The sequence below is a fragment of the Chanos chanos genome, chromosome 14 (assembly GCF_902362185.1).
Source record: "Chanos chanos chromosome 14, fChaCha1.1, whole genome shotgun sequence".
NCBI classification, from domain to species: domain Eukaryota; kingdom Metazoa; phylum Chordata; class Actinopteri; order Gonorynchiformes; family Chanidae; genus Chanos; species Chanos chanos.
In genome coordinates this window covers 6,871,798-6,889,297 of record NC_044508.1, presented here as the reverse complement: position 1 = coordinate 6,889,297, position 17,500 = coordinate 6,871,798, and the positions used below count along the sequence as shown (strand labels likewise).

The 17,500-nt window shown below is 44.1% G+C and overlaps 2 protein-coding genes across 5 annotated transcripts in view; both read left to right on the top strand.

The window, feature by feature from the left end:
* The window catches only part of ap1b1 (adaptor related protein complex 1 subunit beta 1), a 25,010-nt gene extending 14,253 nt beyond the window's left edge, over nucleotides 1–10,757 (top strand). The window contains exons 15-23 of one of the 4 annotated variants that reach the window (XM_030791610.1): nucleotides 283–312; nucleotides 502–645; nucleotides 766–911; nucleotides 1,909–2,038; nucleotides 3,974–4,058; nucleotides 4,730–4,816; nucleotides 5,964–6,118; nucleotides 7,293–7,301; nucleotides 10,225–10,757. In XM_030791610.1, coding sequence (XP_030647470.1) covers nucleotides 283–312; nucleotides 502–645; nucleotides 766–911; nucleotides 1,909–2,038; nucleotides 3,974–4,058; nucleotides 4,730–4,816; nucleotides 5,964–6,118; nucleotides 7,293–7,301; nucleotides 10,225–10,299 — 861 coding nt within the window. In that variant the 3' untranslated portion in view covers nucleotides 10,300–10,757. Of the gene's footprint in view, nucleotides 1–282; nucleotides 313–501; nucleotides 646–765; nucleotides 912–1,908; nucleotides 2,039–2,201; nucleotides 2,255–3,973; nucleotides 4,059–4,729; nucleotides 4,817–5,963; nucleotides 6,119–7,292; nucleotides 7,302–10,224 lie in introns of those variants that run through there. The other 3 variants (XM_030791611.1, XM_030791612.1, XM_030791613.1) reach the window with 3 other exon arrangements.
* A 3,595-nt stretch (nucleotides 10,758–14,352) lies between these two features.
* Nucleotides 14,353–17,500, top strand: part of rasl10a (RAS-like, family 10, member A) — a 10,478-nt gene continuing 7,330 nt past the window's right edge. The window contains exon 1 of the mRNA XM_030792014.1: nucleotides 14,353–14,583. Within this exon, the coding sequence (XP_030647874.1) occupies nucleotides 14,368–14,583 (216 nt within the window). The 5' untranslated portion in view covers nucleotides 14,353–14,367. The remainder of the gene's footprint in view (nucleotides 14,584–17,500) is intronic.

The window sequence follows — 17,500 nt, the reverse complement described above, 5'->3', positions numbered from 1 at the left end:
ACCCCTCCCCCTCCAGTGAAATCCGTCAGCTCTCGGGAACCTGGTTTCCCCAAAGGACGACTCACTGCTTCCTCCCTTACTGTCATCCCCTTGTTCTTTTTCCTCTTCTGCGCATTCATCCCAGTCACTGTCCATCTCTCACGCACTCCCAGATAACCCCACATGCCCTCACCCACCAGATCTCTACTCCACCCCCTCAGAGGGAGCCCTCAGCTCCCAATAGAGCCTGACCCGACTCTTAAACATTCCTCTAACGCGCATTTCCTCTCTGTCTCTCCTCAGCTCGGTGGAGACATTGGCGGAAGCCCCGCGGTAAGAGAAGTTTGAACTTCGTACTTTTGTGTTTTGTGCAGATATCGACGAATGCTTGACTGATGAATGAAGTAGTCTGATGTCAGATGTTGTTGTCCAGCATCACTCATGGAACTTACGAAACCCTGTGTGTGTGTGTGTGTGTGTGTGTGTGTGTGTGTGTGTGTGTGGTGTACGTGCTGTCCACAGATGGGTGCAGGTCTTGGCTCTACCCCTGCTGTGATGCCCACATCGCTTGGTGCCCCGCCTGTCGTCGGGGGCGGACTTGGTGACCTCTTTGACCTCGGGGGCAGCGTGGGAATGCCGGCCGGTGCTTATGTGCCGCCGAAATCCGTAAGCGCACTCACGTGGACATATTACATTACCTCACATGCACGCACTCACATGCTCACACCCAGACGCGCACACACACACACACACGTTAACACACTGACTCTCTGTCTCTTTGTTTAGGTTTGGCTGCCAGCAATGAAAGCTAAAGGACTGGAAATTTCCGGAACATTTGCCCGGCGCTCAGGTGTCATTCAAATGGAGCTGTCGCTCACCAACAAAGCTATGAGCGTAATGACTGACTTTGCCATCCAGTTTAACAGAAACAGGTGAGCGAGTGGAATCTTCACTCTCACTGCACCAGTTATCCCAACCAGTCCACTCATCACACAACCTAAAACTAAAGTCTCTAGCTACTCAAGCCCCCCGCGGCTTTTCTCCTTCACTGTTAAAAAACGGGGGACTGATTATGTCCTTGGAAACAGATGTGAACATTCTCCAGCCAATCAGAGACTCCGAATGTTCGGTAGATTCAAAACCATTGAGACTTCTAGACCTTAGGGCACGAGTTTTATATCTCTGGGTTAAAAATGTCTTATGGAGCTTACTGTGCTGCCAAACAACATAAAACAAGCAGAGCAGACCTTTTACTTGTCTATTTGGTCACATGTTTGTTTTGTAATTGTTTCTATGGAAACATTATGAAATTAGAGAAGAGTGCACAGCTGAACAGCTTGGTGTAACAAATGAGTCTAAATATAATTTTCTGCTAAAGCATATCTTTATTCTCTAGTTGCATAATCATTCCGCCTACCCGTTTGGTTTTTTTTGTTTTGTTTTTTTGATCAGTAAGACAGTTTGTTTTTGTCTAATTGGGTAAGACCTTGTAAGCTGCAGCTGCTGGACAAGGCTTACGGCCATTGATTTGCTGCATTGGTAAATCAGTCCAGTTCTCTATGGAGTGTGTGACTTTACTGTGGAATATTTGTTTCTGTCTAAGGTCTGGAACCTGCGCTTCAGGCCAGACAAGTAAAACAGCAGACCTCAGATTACCAGGCTCGGCGCTCAAAACCAATTATTTTACAGTGTTTCTAAACTGTTCTCAATTTACGCTGTTTTTATCTGAAACAGACCACGAAAGGCTTAAGTGGTAATGTCATTAGTAGCAGTGGAAAAAATATCAGGCAGCATAAAACCGTGCATAAAAATGAACACGGCGTTTATGCAGCATAAGACGGTTTAGGGAGACAGAGGGTTTTGGTACTTTTGTCTCTCTCCTGTCTGACCTCTCTCTCCCTCTCTCTCTCTCTTTTTTCGGTGTGGTAGTTTCGGCTTGGCCCCGGCAGGGCCCCTGCAGGTTCTCACGCCTCTCAGCCCAAACCAGACCATCGAGGTGAGCCTCCCGCTCAGCACCAGCGGCCCCGTCATGAAGATGGAACCTCTCAACAACCTCCAGGTAACGTTCTCCTAACGTTTCAGAGCCCTCGTCCAACCAGCCCAAAAATCGAGCCAAGCCGCAGCATCAGCACCAGCTGACTCGGTCCAATCAATGACTCTGTAGGTCAAAGGGCAACAGCTCAGAGGACATGAACATTGTCCTCTCCGTTCTCATTATGCAGGAATGACCTGGGCCAAATTTTGACAAAGGCGGCAAATTTTGACAAAATTCCGGGGGAGGGTGCTTGTCATGGGAGACCTCTTACTTTCAGAGGACTGCGGGAAGTCCTTCATGCGCCTCACAGGTTGATTAGACTTAAATTTTACAGCCCAAAGTTTTATGAGACGGAGAGAAGAAAGAGAGACTGGGAGATGTGGTGGAGATGTAATAGAAAAACATTCTGGAAGCAGTAGCAGGGCTGGCTCTCCACAGGCAGGTTCTTGTCATGAATAATTCAGTTTGGGTTTGCAGCAGTGCTGTTTTGCCACCGTGCTGAACTATCCGCCCCCCCCCCGTCACACTGTGCGTTCTGATCCTCTTTCTCTTCTCTCTCTCTCTCTCTCTCTCTCTCTCTCTCTCTCTCTCTCCCTTGTTCATTTTGACCTTTCCCTAAGCAAGCGTGCCTCTACATCACTTCATACAAGCTCCCGACTGAGTTTAGTGCTTTAAAAAAACAAACAAAAAAAAAGCCCAAATCTGCCAAAGAGCCACACGCTTTTCTGTCTCTCGTGCATGCACGCGCACACACACAGACGCGCATACACACACAGACACAGACACACACACACACACACCAATAAATTAGCCAAAGTAAACAGCATAGGTTGATTGGATGTATTTTATTGTTGATTTTTCTGTATGCTGACTGATGAAGCTGAGAGTATGTGGAGAGTTTTTTGTTTTTTTTAACCCTCCTGGCTGACCTTATCAGCCTGTTGTTGTTTTGGGCGTAGTTTTCGTTCTGCTTAGCGGTAAATGATTTTGATGTGGTTCTGATGTTGATTAGGACTTTGTTAGCATATATCTGGCCATATTTGGGTCAGATTTAAGATGGTAATTGCATTTTTTAATAACCTTGGCATCAGACTCTGTGCTGTTTTAGTGCGATTAGCACACACACACACACACATTCACACACACTCACACATAAACAAACACGCACACACACGTGTGTTTTTGCCACACACGGGGGTGCTGTAATCAGTGGCAGTCTATCAGATCCTCAAAGCCTTTTCCTCTGCTTGAAGGCCATGTTTGAAGTCCACATTCCTGCATATAGATACATACACACTGGGGAAGGATCGAACAAACAGAAAGGAAGAATGAAAAAAGGAATGAGAGGGTGAAAACGAGTGAAAGGGGATATGATTAAAGGACCAGAGTCCCATATTACTCAGAAATGTGTGTGTGTGTGTGTGTGTCTCTGTGTGTGATCTTGTTTTGTTTAAGTTCTGTCATGAAAGCTGAATGGGGATGTGTGTGGGTTTGAGTGTCTTTGGTTCCTCTCTGTTTTCTTTTGATTCAGTTCTGAAAAATTGTGTGTGTGTCTGTGTGTGTGTGTGTGTGGTGTGGTGTTTTGTACTCATGAGTTTAATACTAAGAGGTGTGTGTGTGTGTGTCAAGACAGTGAAACCCATTTAGTGTGGTGTCAGCAGTGGGATTTTTGAGTTCATTGTGACTCAGTCAGCCATGAACATCTTTATTCTCACTCTGTCTTATTCCACACACTCACACACACACAGCCTCACCACACTCTGTCACCTGTGTACAATGATGGAGAATAATGAACAGGATGTACATCCCTTCTCTCTCTCTCTCTATCTCTCACTCTCTCACTCTCTCCCTCTCCCTCCCCCCTTTCTCTGATTATACTGTCCTCACTATAGACAATTTCCTGACACTCTGTGTATGAAAAGCTTGGTTAAGTTCTTTGTCTCTCTCTGTCTCTCGCAGGTGGCTGTAAAGAACAACATTGATGTGTTCTACTTTAGCTGCCAGTACCCCATCAGTCTGCTGTTTGTGGAAGATGGAAAGATGGGTGAGTATATGTGTGTGTGTGTGTGTGTGTGTGTGTGTGTGTGCAGGAGGGTGGCATTCGGAGAGTGCCCTTAATCAGTCTTCCCAGATCATTCAAAATGTGCTTACATCATAAGAGCTTTTCAGATCAGTGACTCAGTACATTGTATGTGTGTGTCTGTGTATGTATGTGTGCATATTGTGGTTGGTTTTGTGTGTGTGTAGGTGTGTTCTGTCTCTTTAGAACCACTGTAGTTTTCCATATGAGAAAGCAGTACTTGTGTGCAAGAGTGTGTGCTTATGTTACTGTTGCTTATTTAAGTGTTCAAGTAATGATCTGTGTGTGTGTGTGTGTGTGTGTGTGTGTGTAGAGATCTCTTGTGGTTCTCTATATGGGAGAAGTAGTGTTGTCAAAGCAACAGTTCAGTGCCCTGCATGCGTGACTGGTGGTTTATTATTTGTTTGAGAGTACGTATTGATTGCTTGTTTGTTTGTGTGTGTGTGTGATAATGAATAGAAGCGTGTGTTTCTCTAGCTCTCTCCGTGTGAGGCTCAGCGGTGCTGTTACCTTAAAACTCTCCATTCTCAGAGTCTGGAGCACTGCTCATCCAAACACTACACTCCACGTTTTTTTATCCCTCTACCACATCCGTCCATTTTGTATTCCAACTATCTCTTTTTCCGCCTCAACAGAGCGTCAAGTGTTCCTGGCAACCTGGAAGGACATTCCCAACGACAACGAGGCACAGTTTGTCATCAAAGACTGCCACCTCAACTCAGGTGAGAGAGAGAGAGAGAGAGAGAGAGAGAGAACACAAAAAGAGAGAGAGAGAGAGATGGGAAAAGTTGCGTGAGGAGATTTCAGTCTCCCTCCATTAGGTTTTCACAAGAGGGAGTGGTTGTAGGAGATGGCCACACGTGCGCGCACACACACACACACACACACACACACACACACACAAACCCCGCTTTCAAACAGCAGTGGCAGTGACACAGAGCATTTCAGTATCATTAGCTAAAGGATTTTTTTTTTGTTCACTAATCCCTTTGGCATAGCCCCTTTTCTATTTGCATACAGTAATTTGGCTTCAGGCAGGCGTAAGCACAGCGAGAAACAGCCAGAGTGACTTTACAAATGACCCCCCCCCCTCCCTCACCTCCCCCCCAGAGAGCTCGCCTGAATCTTGTCTTGCCTCTCTTAATACTGTCTCATACACTTTGCCAATTTGGCTCCAACACGGTGACTGTTATTGGTTCCTGTGAAAATAGATGGCTATTCAGATCTTTTAACGTTAGTCGGCCAGTCAAATTTTCAATGCGTAAACTTCCGGAAACTCCTGCCAGCTCAAAGTGAACGTGGTCCATTTACTCCAGTAACTTACTGAGACACGAGCTTTGTCGACATCGTTGAGACAGAGAGTTTGAATTATCACCTGTCAGGTTTTCTTGTATTCCTCTGTCTCTCTCTCCCTCTCTGGGTGACCGGCGATGGAACAAATTTAGCCTGGAACCCCAGACCTCCTCTGGTTTAATTAGAAAACCTTGTGCTTTTAATGTAATCACTACAAAGTCGTTTACCCCCGTCCCACAGTCGACCTTCCCAAAGGCAAAGCGAATGAATGCGCAGAGGCTCACACACAATGATTCTTAACCCGTAGCATCTGCTCTGCCGTTCAAAGCAAGGCCAATTCGGTTAAATGTGTGGGCGATGTTTTCTCTCTCTCTCTTTCTTTTCTGCATTGACAAGCACTCCTTCAGGGAAGAGCCCATGGTGCATTTGCTCCTTTATTTGAAAGCCTTGGGTCTACATTAGCATCTACATTAACACACATATAACGTGTGTGTGTGTGTCTGTGTGTGTGTGTAATTAATGCACTGTTACTTAATTAATGTGTGTATGTGTGTGTGTGTGTGTGTGTGTGTGTAGATGCTGCTAGCTCAAAGCTCCAGGGCAGTAATATCTTCACCATCGCAAAGAGAACAGTGGACAACCAGGACATGCTGTACCAGTCCATAAAACTCACCAACGGCATCTGGGTCCTCACCGAACTCCGAGTGCAGGGCGGGAACCCCAGCTACACGGTAAGAGACACAGACAGCAGGGAAACGGGCTGGAGAATAAGGAGAGAGACGGATAGGAGGGGCTGAGTATTTTCTATATTCATGACTGTGAATGGACTTCAGTATTTCAGAGATCAAGAAGAATTAAATTGAACTTGTCTGAAGGGACAGAGGAGAGAGAAGAGGAGAGGGACTTGGGCGGGGGGGGGTTTGATGGGGGAAAGAGATGAGGTGCAGGAGAGAAAGGGTGCTGGCAGAAGAGAAGAAGGAGGGATCGGGGGTGGGGGGGTGGGGGGGGGGTCACTAAAGAATAAAGAGAGAAGGAGAGTGTGATGGAGGGAGGGAGATAATGCATCAGAGATGGTGGATTGCTGTGAGATTAAAGCCCAGGGAGTTTGTGAGTTTGCCCAGGGTTTTAGCCTAGAGAGATATGGGGTCTCGACCGGGATGGAGTGGCTAGAAGTGTCTGGGTTAAGAGAAAAGGAAGAAGGGGACGAAGAACACATTTTCAGTCTCTGTGCGATCCTGCTGTTGGCACAGGAACATTTGTGTGGTAATCCTCTGCACTCTCAAAAACGTTTCTAAAAAGGCGAATGAGGTTGTGAGGCAGAAGCTTCCTAAATGTCAGGTTAATGAATTTAGCCAATGAAATTAGCCTTGACAAGCCCAGGCAAATCCTAACTACCCCCCCCCCTGCCCCCCATCCTCTCTACTGCAGGGATGCCCTGAGTCTTTCTCTCTCTCTCTCTTTCACTCTCTCTCTCTCTCTCACTCTTCTCCAGTCCCCCTCTCTTTCATCTCTATTTTCCTCTCTTTTGGGTTACCTAAGGTCACTCTTTGTCCCGAGCCGAGTCTCCCTGGGTCTGAATTTGCTGATAGTTCATTGGTTCATTGTGTGTGGCAGAACAAATGGTGCGGTGTACTTTCCTCCTCAGCAAAGCGAGGGACAAACCTGGAGAGACTTGGGCCACAGACAAAACAATATTTTACTGTGTCTGTGTTTGATTTGCTTTCTCTGTGTTCAGATCAAGTCTCCCTGTTGGCATGTCTAAGTATTTTTGTTTAATGTTTGGGTTGGTTTGTTTGTATGTATGTATGTTTGTTTGTTTGTTTTATGTTTATGTGTGTTTTTGTTTTTGTGTGTGTTTTTTCGCGTCTGTTGTCGCTGCCTGTGTTGCTGGCATCAATGGGGCAGGATCTGGAGGTTTGCATTTTTTGAAATTATTTTAACATTTTTCTCCTTATCTGTTTTCACCCTGTAGCCACATCATTAAAGCATATCTTATTCTGTCTTCCCACCAAGGAACTCTGCCTAACACTGTGCCATGCCTCACCTCAGTGCCTGTCTCCCTCTTCCCTCTCTTTCTGTCTCTCTCTCACAGCCACACACACTCTATCACACACACACACATTCTCTCTCTCACTCTCTCTCTGTCTCACACACACACACACACATTCTCTCTCTCTCTCTCTCTCTCTCACATATATACACACACTCTCTCTTTCTTTCTTTTTCCTCAGAATGTCCACATAGTCCACAGTTGCCTTTCACAGTGTGTATCAAAAGCCTAGTGTTAGGGAAACACTTCTACTGTTCTCATGCCTGTGCAAATAGCCCCAGTGTATCTCTAAATGCCACAGCTGCCTAATGTGACTGTACATATTGTATGAAAGCTGAGAAACTAATCTGTATGACTGAGGATTGAGTCTGTCCATACAAGGCCAATAGTGTGTGTATTTATGACTGCCAGACATAATAAGCATTGTATCGGCCCCTTAATGGCTTTGCTCTTCCCATAATCCTTCTGCCAGCAGCAATTCCCTTTGAAGTAGTCCGCTGGAACTTATGACTGTTCCTTGTCCCTATGGCAACCAAACGACCAATGGGACAGGACGGTTCCTTTGCCCCGCCCACCCCCCCCTATAGCGGTGCTGATTGCTTGGGTTCTCCATGGCTTCCTGCACAGCTGCAATTAGAGCAGCTTTAGCCTTTCACCAATTTGCCTACTTCCTGTTCATCATATATTTTTTTTTTCCCCCCTCTTCATTTTGTATTCCTGGGGGGGGGCAGCGTCATATCAGCTCCCTCCTCACTTCATGCACGTTTGTTCAGTCTTTCATGTCAGCACTGTCTCTTTTCTCGGTTTCACTCCATTGTCCTCCTCCTTCTCCTGCACTATGTCTGTGTGTGTGTGTCTCTCTCTCTCTCTCTCCCTCCCTCTCTCTCTTTCTTTTTCTCTCTCACTTTTTTCTTTCTCTCTCTCTCTCTCTCTCATTCTCACTCACTCTCTCCCTCTGTGTTAATGAGAATGCGTCCGCAGACGGAGTTCTGTAAAACTGGCTCCGTTACAGCATTGAAACTGGCCAGCAGCATCCTCAGAGAGTCACGTGATCATCTCCCTGCCATGTCATATTACCTCTTCTTCTTCTTCTTCTTCTTCTTCTTCTGATCATCTAATCCTCTCTCCTGTTTATCTTCTCCCCCCCTCTCTTGATGCTCCTCCTCAGTTTGGCTTTACTCTGGAGCTCAGCTCCACACAGGAGCAGTGAGCCACCAGAAATCCGCTTCAGGGCAGCCCCTCTGCCCCCCCCCCCCCCCTATTTTTAATAGCTTTGTGAAATGTACTGTGTTACTGAGATGTACCAGCTCAGGGGGGACATTTTTAGTCACCGGTGTTTGGGCACTCTGCCATGCATTCTGATTGGCTAGAAACGAGTCCTCACACGAACCTTTCTGCGAATCTCTGGACGAAAAAAAGGGCCATTATTGGTCATTTGGACGACCAATCCATAAACAGGCTCTGAACTCAGAACAGTATGATCCAAGCTCTTCACCCCGAACACCGTTTCGCCTCCACTTGACTCGGCTTTGAGATGATGATGATGATGATGACGATGATGATAATTACCATAAGCAGCGTCTGACACATCGCTAGAATTGCTTATCTACTCATCTGTTTATTGTCCAATTTGTGAAGCAACTAACAAGCTTGTTTCTGCATTAGGTATTAGATTCTGCATTTAATTCCAACTTTGGTGACTTCAAAGAATGAAGGGGGTGTACAGAAAAAGAGAGGGGAAGAGCGAGAGAAAGAGAAAGAATAGCTTTTTTTTTTTTTTCCTCCCCCTCTCCAGTCTGATCAGCAGCCATACAAAGGAACATTTACGCTCTTAATGAACGAACAAGCCCCAACCAATTGAAATGCTGATTTCTAAAAAGCGAGTGAGCCCAGAGAAGAAAAGGAGGAAAAGAAAGAGAGGAGGAAGGCGGAGGAAGAAGGGGAACGCTGACGCACGGTACACCCTTCTCTTCCGCGCCGGAGACTGAAAAGGCTCGTAAATTATAGCACTCGTTATGGCGGAGACAAAATGAACAAACTCCAGTCCTTCAGAGAGCAGGAGGGAGATGGCTCATGGGATTTTTTAGATTTTTTTTTTTTTTTTTTTTAACTGACGAAATCATTCACATGCATATTTGTGTTCTAAAGAGTACAACCTTGTCTCTCTCCTCCAAATTCACCCACTCACTGCAGTTCTTATATAAGCGTAGCTAGTTAAATGGTACATAGAGGTGACTTCCCTCCCCTTTTTTAGGTTTTTTTTTTTTTTTTAGGCTTTTCTTTTCTTATAAACCACCTCGATTCTGACATGCAATGTATCTAAAGTAGATCTAGATTGGATGTAAGTAGATATTGTAAGATATGAGTCGCTGTTTACCGTGGCCTTGTGGAAGTCCTCCAGCTGTGGTGTCTTTGTGAAGCAGAGGGGGATTATCTTATAGGAATAATGAAACCCGTGGTGTAAAAATTCAACGGAACATTGCAGCAGTATTACCGGCACAAAAAACGTATTCTGTTCTTATCTGTGTTAGATATATCTGACGAGAGAAGGAGAGGCTGTTTAAAGTGTAGGGAGAATAGAGATGCCTTTATGGAGCTGGAAGTGTCACAGAACGTCTGTAAAGCACTAACTGATGCGCTTCTAACACACTTTTCACTTTGACTCATCAGCATGCCTGCACACAAGACTTCACAGCTTCATAGTCACAGTCGATGAAGACACTGCAATAAAGAAACACACACCTTGACATACCTCTCTCTCTCTCTCTCTCTCTCTCTCTCTCTCAGTTGTCTGTAAAGTGCCGGGCCTCAGAGGTTTCCCAGTTTGTGTATCAGTGTTACGAACTGGTGCTGAAGAACTGATCACGGAGGAGCAAGCAGAGGGCCACCAGTGAAACCAGTCACGGTCTCTGAAACCAGTTCTCAGAAGTCCTTAACCTGTCACAGGGACTCCTCCATCCTTTTTCCCATCCCTCTCGTAACCACCTTTCCCACCCGTTCTGACGCTCCCACTCTGTTCCAATGAAAACTCAGCCTTTAGGTTTAAAACTTTCAAAAACAGACGTTTTGCTTATCCCCAAAAACGCCGAAAAGAGCAGTTTCTCTGAAACCGGCGAAAAAAAAAAAAAAAAAAAAAAACGATATCAAGTTGGGTTTCTTGTTTGTACCCCCCTCAACCTGCGTGTGTGTGTGTGTGTGTGACGTGAATCTATTTTACACTAACGCGTTGAATCCCCACCGCCCAACCCACGGCCAAAGTCAAATCTTTGCCGTCACAGTGGAGAACCCGTGTGTTCTGAATCTCATAGAAAAATGACCTGACCTCCAATCAAACCCCCCCCCCCCCCCCCCCCTCCTAAGTGTGTCGGAGAGAAGTCTGCTTAATAACCTCAGCATGTGTTTCTGAGGTCCTGGAGAGAAATGAAACGGGTGACCTTTCGTCACTTCCTCTTAAACTTTTCCAATATCTCCTGAAGGCAGACTCTTCAGTCAGCGCCATATGGTTCCCCCCCCCCCCCATAGTTCGATAGGAAAAGTAGTTGATCGTCTTGAATTCAGATCTGTCCTTTTTTGGCTAAAGTGTCTTTTCCCTCTGTAGCTCTCTAGTCTGTTTAGTTGTCCTCAGAGGAAAAGACTTCATCACCGTACTTGCTCTAAAGGGAATACCGTGTTTGGGCCAGTAAGAAACACTAAACTCATATGATTTCTGTTTTTACTTATCCCAAAGTCCAATAAATCTCCCTCTGGGTTTGAGAGTTACTGTTCTGACCCATCCGCGTCCTCTCTGTGGTTATGTGGATCTTCCTCTGTTTTTTTTTTTTTTTTTTTTTTTTTTTTATTCAGCCTTCTGTTGTTTTTAAGAGGATTTATGTGTTTGTGTGTGATTTTATTTTATATGTTTGTAGAGAGTGGAGTTTATTCGTTCTTTCTCTCTCTCTTTCTCTCTCTCTCTCTCTTTCTCTCTCTGTGTCTTTCTCTATCTCTCTCTCTCTCTCTCCAAGCTCTCTGCCCTTTTCTGTATCCATTCCATCCTGTAAAACCTCTGTTTTGTGTGGTGTGTGAATGCCTTTCAGAGTCAATACAGTGGCGCAAGACTGAGAATGTTAAAAAAAAAAAAAAAAAAGGGTTTGAGGACTTTATAACAGTGGTAGTAAAATCTCAAGTCATTTTCAGTAAGGTCAGCTGTAGAGACTGCTTAAGTCCTTACAACTCATGTCCTTACGGAGAAGGAGCTGTCTGTGCACTGTGCTTCCATCTGCCAGCAGACTTTTAGAGACGTAGTCTTGACCATCGGTAGATGTTTCTGGTTTGCGAGCCACAGGACTGCCTTTTTTAGATAGGACAATTCTCTTGTGCAAAAAGTGATTGACAGTTGTCCTAACCAATTAAAAAAACAAATGCAAAAGAAGGACATTGAAACTCAAATAAAAGCTGACTGGCACCAATAAAAACCACTCTTTCTAGCCTCCTCCGGTATGATGAAGTTGAGAAGACACGGAAAAGCACCCATTTGTAACGGTGTGACAGTTGAGTGACTGGACATGTAATATGGGGCCTGTCAAACTTCAGTCAGCCAATAAAGGTCCTGTCCAAATCAGTACAGAATAAACACATTTCTGCTGACTGCTGCTCACTATGACAAAATAAGGCAGTGTTCTTCAGAAGAAAGCTTTTCAACCTTTGATTTTCCTCTTTTTTCTTTTCTTTTTTTTATTATAGTTATTGGAATCGCATGGCTAAGCATAAGAGAAGCCGATTGTGTATCAGGTGTAAGCAGGAAAAAAAAAGTTTCCCCCAGGAATAATAGCATTTAGCTCTAGATCAAATGTGTGTGTGTGTGTGTGTTTTTTTTCCCCCCCAAGACCCTTCATCAATCATGCCAGTCAAACAGATGACTAAGCCCAGGTCAAGAGGGGGAGGGTGTCTGTGTGTATGTTCACAAGTCCCCCCCTGTTATTTGTGTTCTTACCTTCAGTCTTACTGTCTGTCTGCTGAAGAGTGCATTAGTGTGGTTTTGTCTGTCTGTGAATTTAAGAATGGAGCAATCAAATCGTTGAATTTTTTTTTTTTTTTTTTCTGTTTTGTTGGTTTTGAACTGTCATGTTGCAAATATGCTTTCATCTGAACAGAAAATAAAAAAGAAATATAAATTCATTGATGTCTCAAGTGTGTTCAATGCGTTTGAATGACAACATGAATGATGTGTTTTACTGTTATTTTCAGATTAAAGCACCCTCAAGACACAGATGGTCCTCATTACAATTCCCGCAATTTTTGTATGTAATGTAATCACCAAAATAAGAATATTACATGATAATATTAATAATATAATAATAAGATTCTGTGAAAAACGCTGCCCTTGCAGAAGAGGATGTAATATCGTTGCTAATGAAATGAAGTTCTATCCTATTGATCAGACCCGTAATTTATCTGTGCAGTTTTAAGTGCTCTTAAGATGATCCTCACAAGAGTACTTTCGAGAGGAGATCGTGTTTGCATCGACTGCAATTTCATTCACTAGTACACTGACGGAATGAAATGAGAATATAAATCAAAAATTTCCACAGACATAGAAACCTTTAAACTGGCGCGCGCGCGCGCGTGTGTAGAGTTATAAAACGAGTGTTCTTTCCCACAATGACGACTGATCTATGCATTTGGCACCCTCACTGTTAATACTCCTTCGTGGTCAGCAGGACAACAGTCCTCTGTGACTGAACTAAACCCAAACCAATTTGGAGATAGGCTACTCTACATGAAGCGTAATATTTCTGTCATAAATTATTTTTGTGGCCACAAAGGCTACTTTTTCCGGAGAAAAAAAATACTTGCAGCCAAAAATCAGCCCAGTGGCACTGATTCTTTTTATTTTCTTCACTGACTCTTTACGATTGCTGGTGGCTGCACACATTGATTTCGACAACATGAGGACTCAGTGTTTCTCATGTAATGACATTTGTAGGTCCCGCGTGACACAACAAAGGCGTTCACAATTTAAATTAGCCCCAGTATCAGCGAGGTAATGGTCTCCGCAGCGCAGCGCGGTCAAGTGACCCAACGGAATCCGCAAAGGCTGCTCTTTTCACGCCAGCATAATTCAGTGGACCGAGTGTACAGCGTTAACAATAATAATAATAAGAAGAAGAAGAATAAAATATCTAATATCTTCTCAAGGACCACATGGTTTTCTCTTTTTTTTTACTTAATCTAGATTGTGGTGGGTGTCTGAGCTGCGTCCTTAGATATCGAGAGCGTAGAAAAGGATCCTACGAGGCGCTCGTGGTGCATTGGCGGTTTTTAAAATGTATTTGAAGAGTGACCAAAGATGACGAAGAGCCAACACGGGACGACCGAGGCAACGAAACCAGTCAGTGGCGGTACGGTCATCGGGCAACTCAAGCACTGAGATGTGCTCCAGGCACGAAATTACAGGAACGGACGGTGTGTTCCTTTACCGGAGCAGAGGGCACTAGGGTTTTTGCCTCAAAGGATTAACGGGCGGATTTGTAGTTGCTCTTTTGGAATGCGGAAACGAAGGAGAGGTACTCTCTTCCACCGCGCTGAACTGGATTGGTGTGCCGATGCCTTTATTGATGGGTTCTACAAACAAATCGAGTATATCCGCGGAGGCGAAAGAGAAATACGCACCAGTATACGGGACATTTCTGAACAAAATTCCAGACTTACATGACAACAAAACATTGCTGAGGGCTGTCTGTCATATATAGTTTCGTTGGTTATGAGAAAGTGTTGTCTACACTTCAAATACAAAGACTGCATCTTGATAACGGACGCTTTAAAATCGAATTTTTGCAGCATATTTGGAGAGTACCTATGAGAAGTATAAATACGAAACATGAAATTGTCTTTCACAGAGTGAGCATTTCATGTTGACGTTTTTCTGCTGTCCTAGATACCTATGTCCACGGGATGGTTGAAACATTGAGTATCGCGGTTATTGGAGCTCCCGGAGTAGGGAAAACTTCCATAATCCGTCAGTTTATTTATAATGACTTCTCTGAGGTATACATTCCAACCCAGAGTAGATACGTATACAGACCATCAGTCATTTTGAATGGTGTAATGTACGACCTGAAGATTTTGGATGTCCCGCCAATTTCGTCGTTTCCCTCCAGTCCAAGTCAGGTAAGGGTATTTTCTCTTGATGAAAATTTCCAGAAGTTTGATAAATGTGGACACAGTCAAGTGAGTAGAATTAGTTGAGTAAATGTATGGTCATTCTAGCCAACTCGTCTTTAGTGTCACCCTATGCGCATCACCAAGTAAACAAGAAAGGCGCACGTGGACACCGACTTCCCGCAATCACACTATCAGAATTGTACTTATGTTTGTGACCAACGGAACCCTTATGTGGTATCTTTTTTACTTAGGAAAGTTTTATAGTGTTTCTCCTAATTTACCTTAATTAACCCAAGCAATGAAGTTTACAAGCTCTGCGAGCGAAAGTAGCAGAGCGTTGTCTGTATTTCACTTTAATATATCTGGGTGCAAGATGATTTTTTTAATCAAAATTAAGCCAATATGCGAACTCTGCCAGGAACCAGAGTGAAGAAAATGACTCTACTGGAACACGTCTTCTTATGGGGCATTTAATGTATATTATATGCTTTGCTATGACCTTGCATGAGCACAGCGGCAGTAAGCGACCGTAGAAATTATAGGCTAATTGCGTAAATGTGGCTTTATAACTATTTCGTAATACATATTAGGCTTTGTTAATTTTGGGTAAATCAATCGTGGAGTGTTACTGATGCTCTCCTACATTCCTGTAGGGTTTTGTTTCAAGGGGCTTTCCTCTAGACACATATCTCATTGGAGTAGTTGCTATGGAGACATGACTTGTGACTTGAGCATCAATAAGCTTATTTGTGTATCTCTTCTCTAGCATTTTCTCCTCTGGCACATTGTCTCTCTTTCTCTCTCTCTCTCTCTCTCTCCCCCTCCCTCTCTTATTCTCCCACACTCACGCACACAGAACTTCTAAGCTGCCTGCAGTTCCTTCCCTAAAGGAGATGCAGTGTGTCATTCTTCTGGAAAACTCACTCGTTCTGTTATAGAACTGCCGTTTCTTTTGTGGCCACTCTGACAAATAACCTTCTGCCTGCTCCTTTTAAGATGAGTTTAGTTCGTGTAGTCCCCTGTTTAAGTGTGCCTAGTATGTTAAAAGAAAAATAGATTTCATGTGCTTCAGCTTTACTGACCCAGCTGTGGAACTGAGACAACTCTTAACTCCCTATAAAACACGCATACATACACTTCCGAGCCATTTGAACCTACTCCAGATGGGTCCCTGTGAAGTCGCCAAGGTAACACGAGCTTGGGCGTATAGTGGTTGGGTGTTTTATCATGAGGTACAAAGAGTATGCGTTCACCTCAGAAGATAGAAAAGAAGACAGATTTCCTGAAAGCAGATTTCCTGAAGGCAGCGTTTCCCCATTCTGGTGTTTGGTTCTTTCACTGCACTAACACACCTGCCCCTCAGCTAATCAAGGATTTAATCATTAGCTGATGATCTGAATTACGTTTGTGTTTGAGCAGAAGAAGCTGTAAAATATGCATCGTTGTACGCCCTCGCGAGTCGACCCGGGAAACGCGTGCCTCCAAGGAACAAAAACACTGAGCTCTTGGTCTTTATGGACTCATAATTCAACAGTCATATTTTTCTAGGGCAGATGCTTGGAGCATTCGCAATTCTGAGTTCGTCTGAGGTAAATGAAATAAAAGCAGCATCTGCGGTTACACTCGGTGAACCTTACCGCTTTCAATCTGCTGTGGAGCCAAACGGAACTGGCAATCTGATTTCCCTCGCTTTTCCCCTCTCCTAAACATAGCTTAACCCACATTATCACTCACACGGGCTCGTGCTTCCGGGAGGGAGGCTGACCCCCGGTGTGTGTATGCGTGTTTGTATGTGTGTACAATCATGTAAAAGGTTGTAGCATGCCAAGGAAACACTGACTAGTGTTATTATGAACTTATGCCTCACGTCTGAGTAATTCTATGAGTCACTAATAGAAAGAGGTAAGATATGTGTGGAGCTGAATGGAAGAGAATCCCTTAAGACTCAAACAGTTAACGCTCAGTGTGTATTCATAGTTAAACGAAATCAACTCCAACTCCAGTTTCGACTTAACTCCAGTATTGACACATCTAGTTTGACTTGATAATTACATCAATCATAGGATTTTACTTCACAAATGATTCATGTATGAAGAGTCTCTAATACAGTAAACAAGAGCGTGACCATTAGTCTCTGTGACATCCTGTAATAACCCGTAAACTGCAGCCTTTTGACTGGAATAGGCAGAAGATTAATTATCCACCGCTGAGACACAGAAGTGCCTGAGAAGGCCTTTAACACACAAGTCTGATTAAAACACAGCAGGTTTAATCCAGAAAGGTCCTCTGGAGTCCTGTTGGTAATTACACTTACAGTATGCTACAGGTATGAGACCCTTTAAAGTAAGTACAACGTTTTGACTGTGGTTTCCTTAGGATTCCAGCGCTCTGATGTAGAGGGCAGACCTACATAGCAGGACTTATTTGCTCATATGTTCGTGCTTGCAGAGGGGCATTAATTGATGTGTTATGAGAGAGAGCACAGTTTGAGGAAAAAACCAAAACAAATCTTCAAATCTTCACTGTTTTTTTTTTTAACTTTAGACATAAGAGTTTTGAAGCAAGAGTCAAAGAATTAGAATCCTTAATTGGAAGCTGTGCGGTGTATGCTGTGACATTTTGACTTGTATAAATTTCTCTCTTGAGACGTTGCCCCATCTACTGCAGGTAATCGCTCGGAAATGTGTAGCCTGTCTGCTCGGATGCGTGTTTGCGTGGATGTCGAGAGCATCTGCCGCGATTTGCTAATGTGAAGAGGTGGCAGATGGAGTATGGATCCTCCACAGATGCTGATTCAGCGTTTTCCTGTCGCAGCTTTGGCAGTGTAACTATTCCTCAAATACTTTTCATTCCTGCTCTTTCTCTCTCTCTCTCTCTCTCTCTCTCTCTCTCTCTCTCTCTCTCTATTACTCACTAGTACATC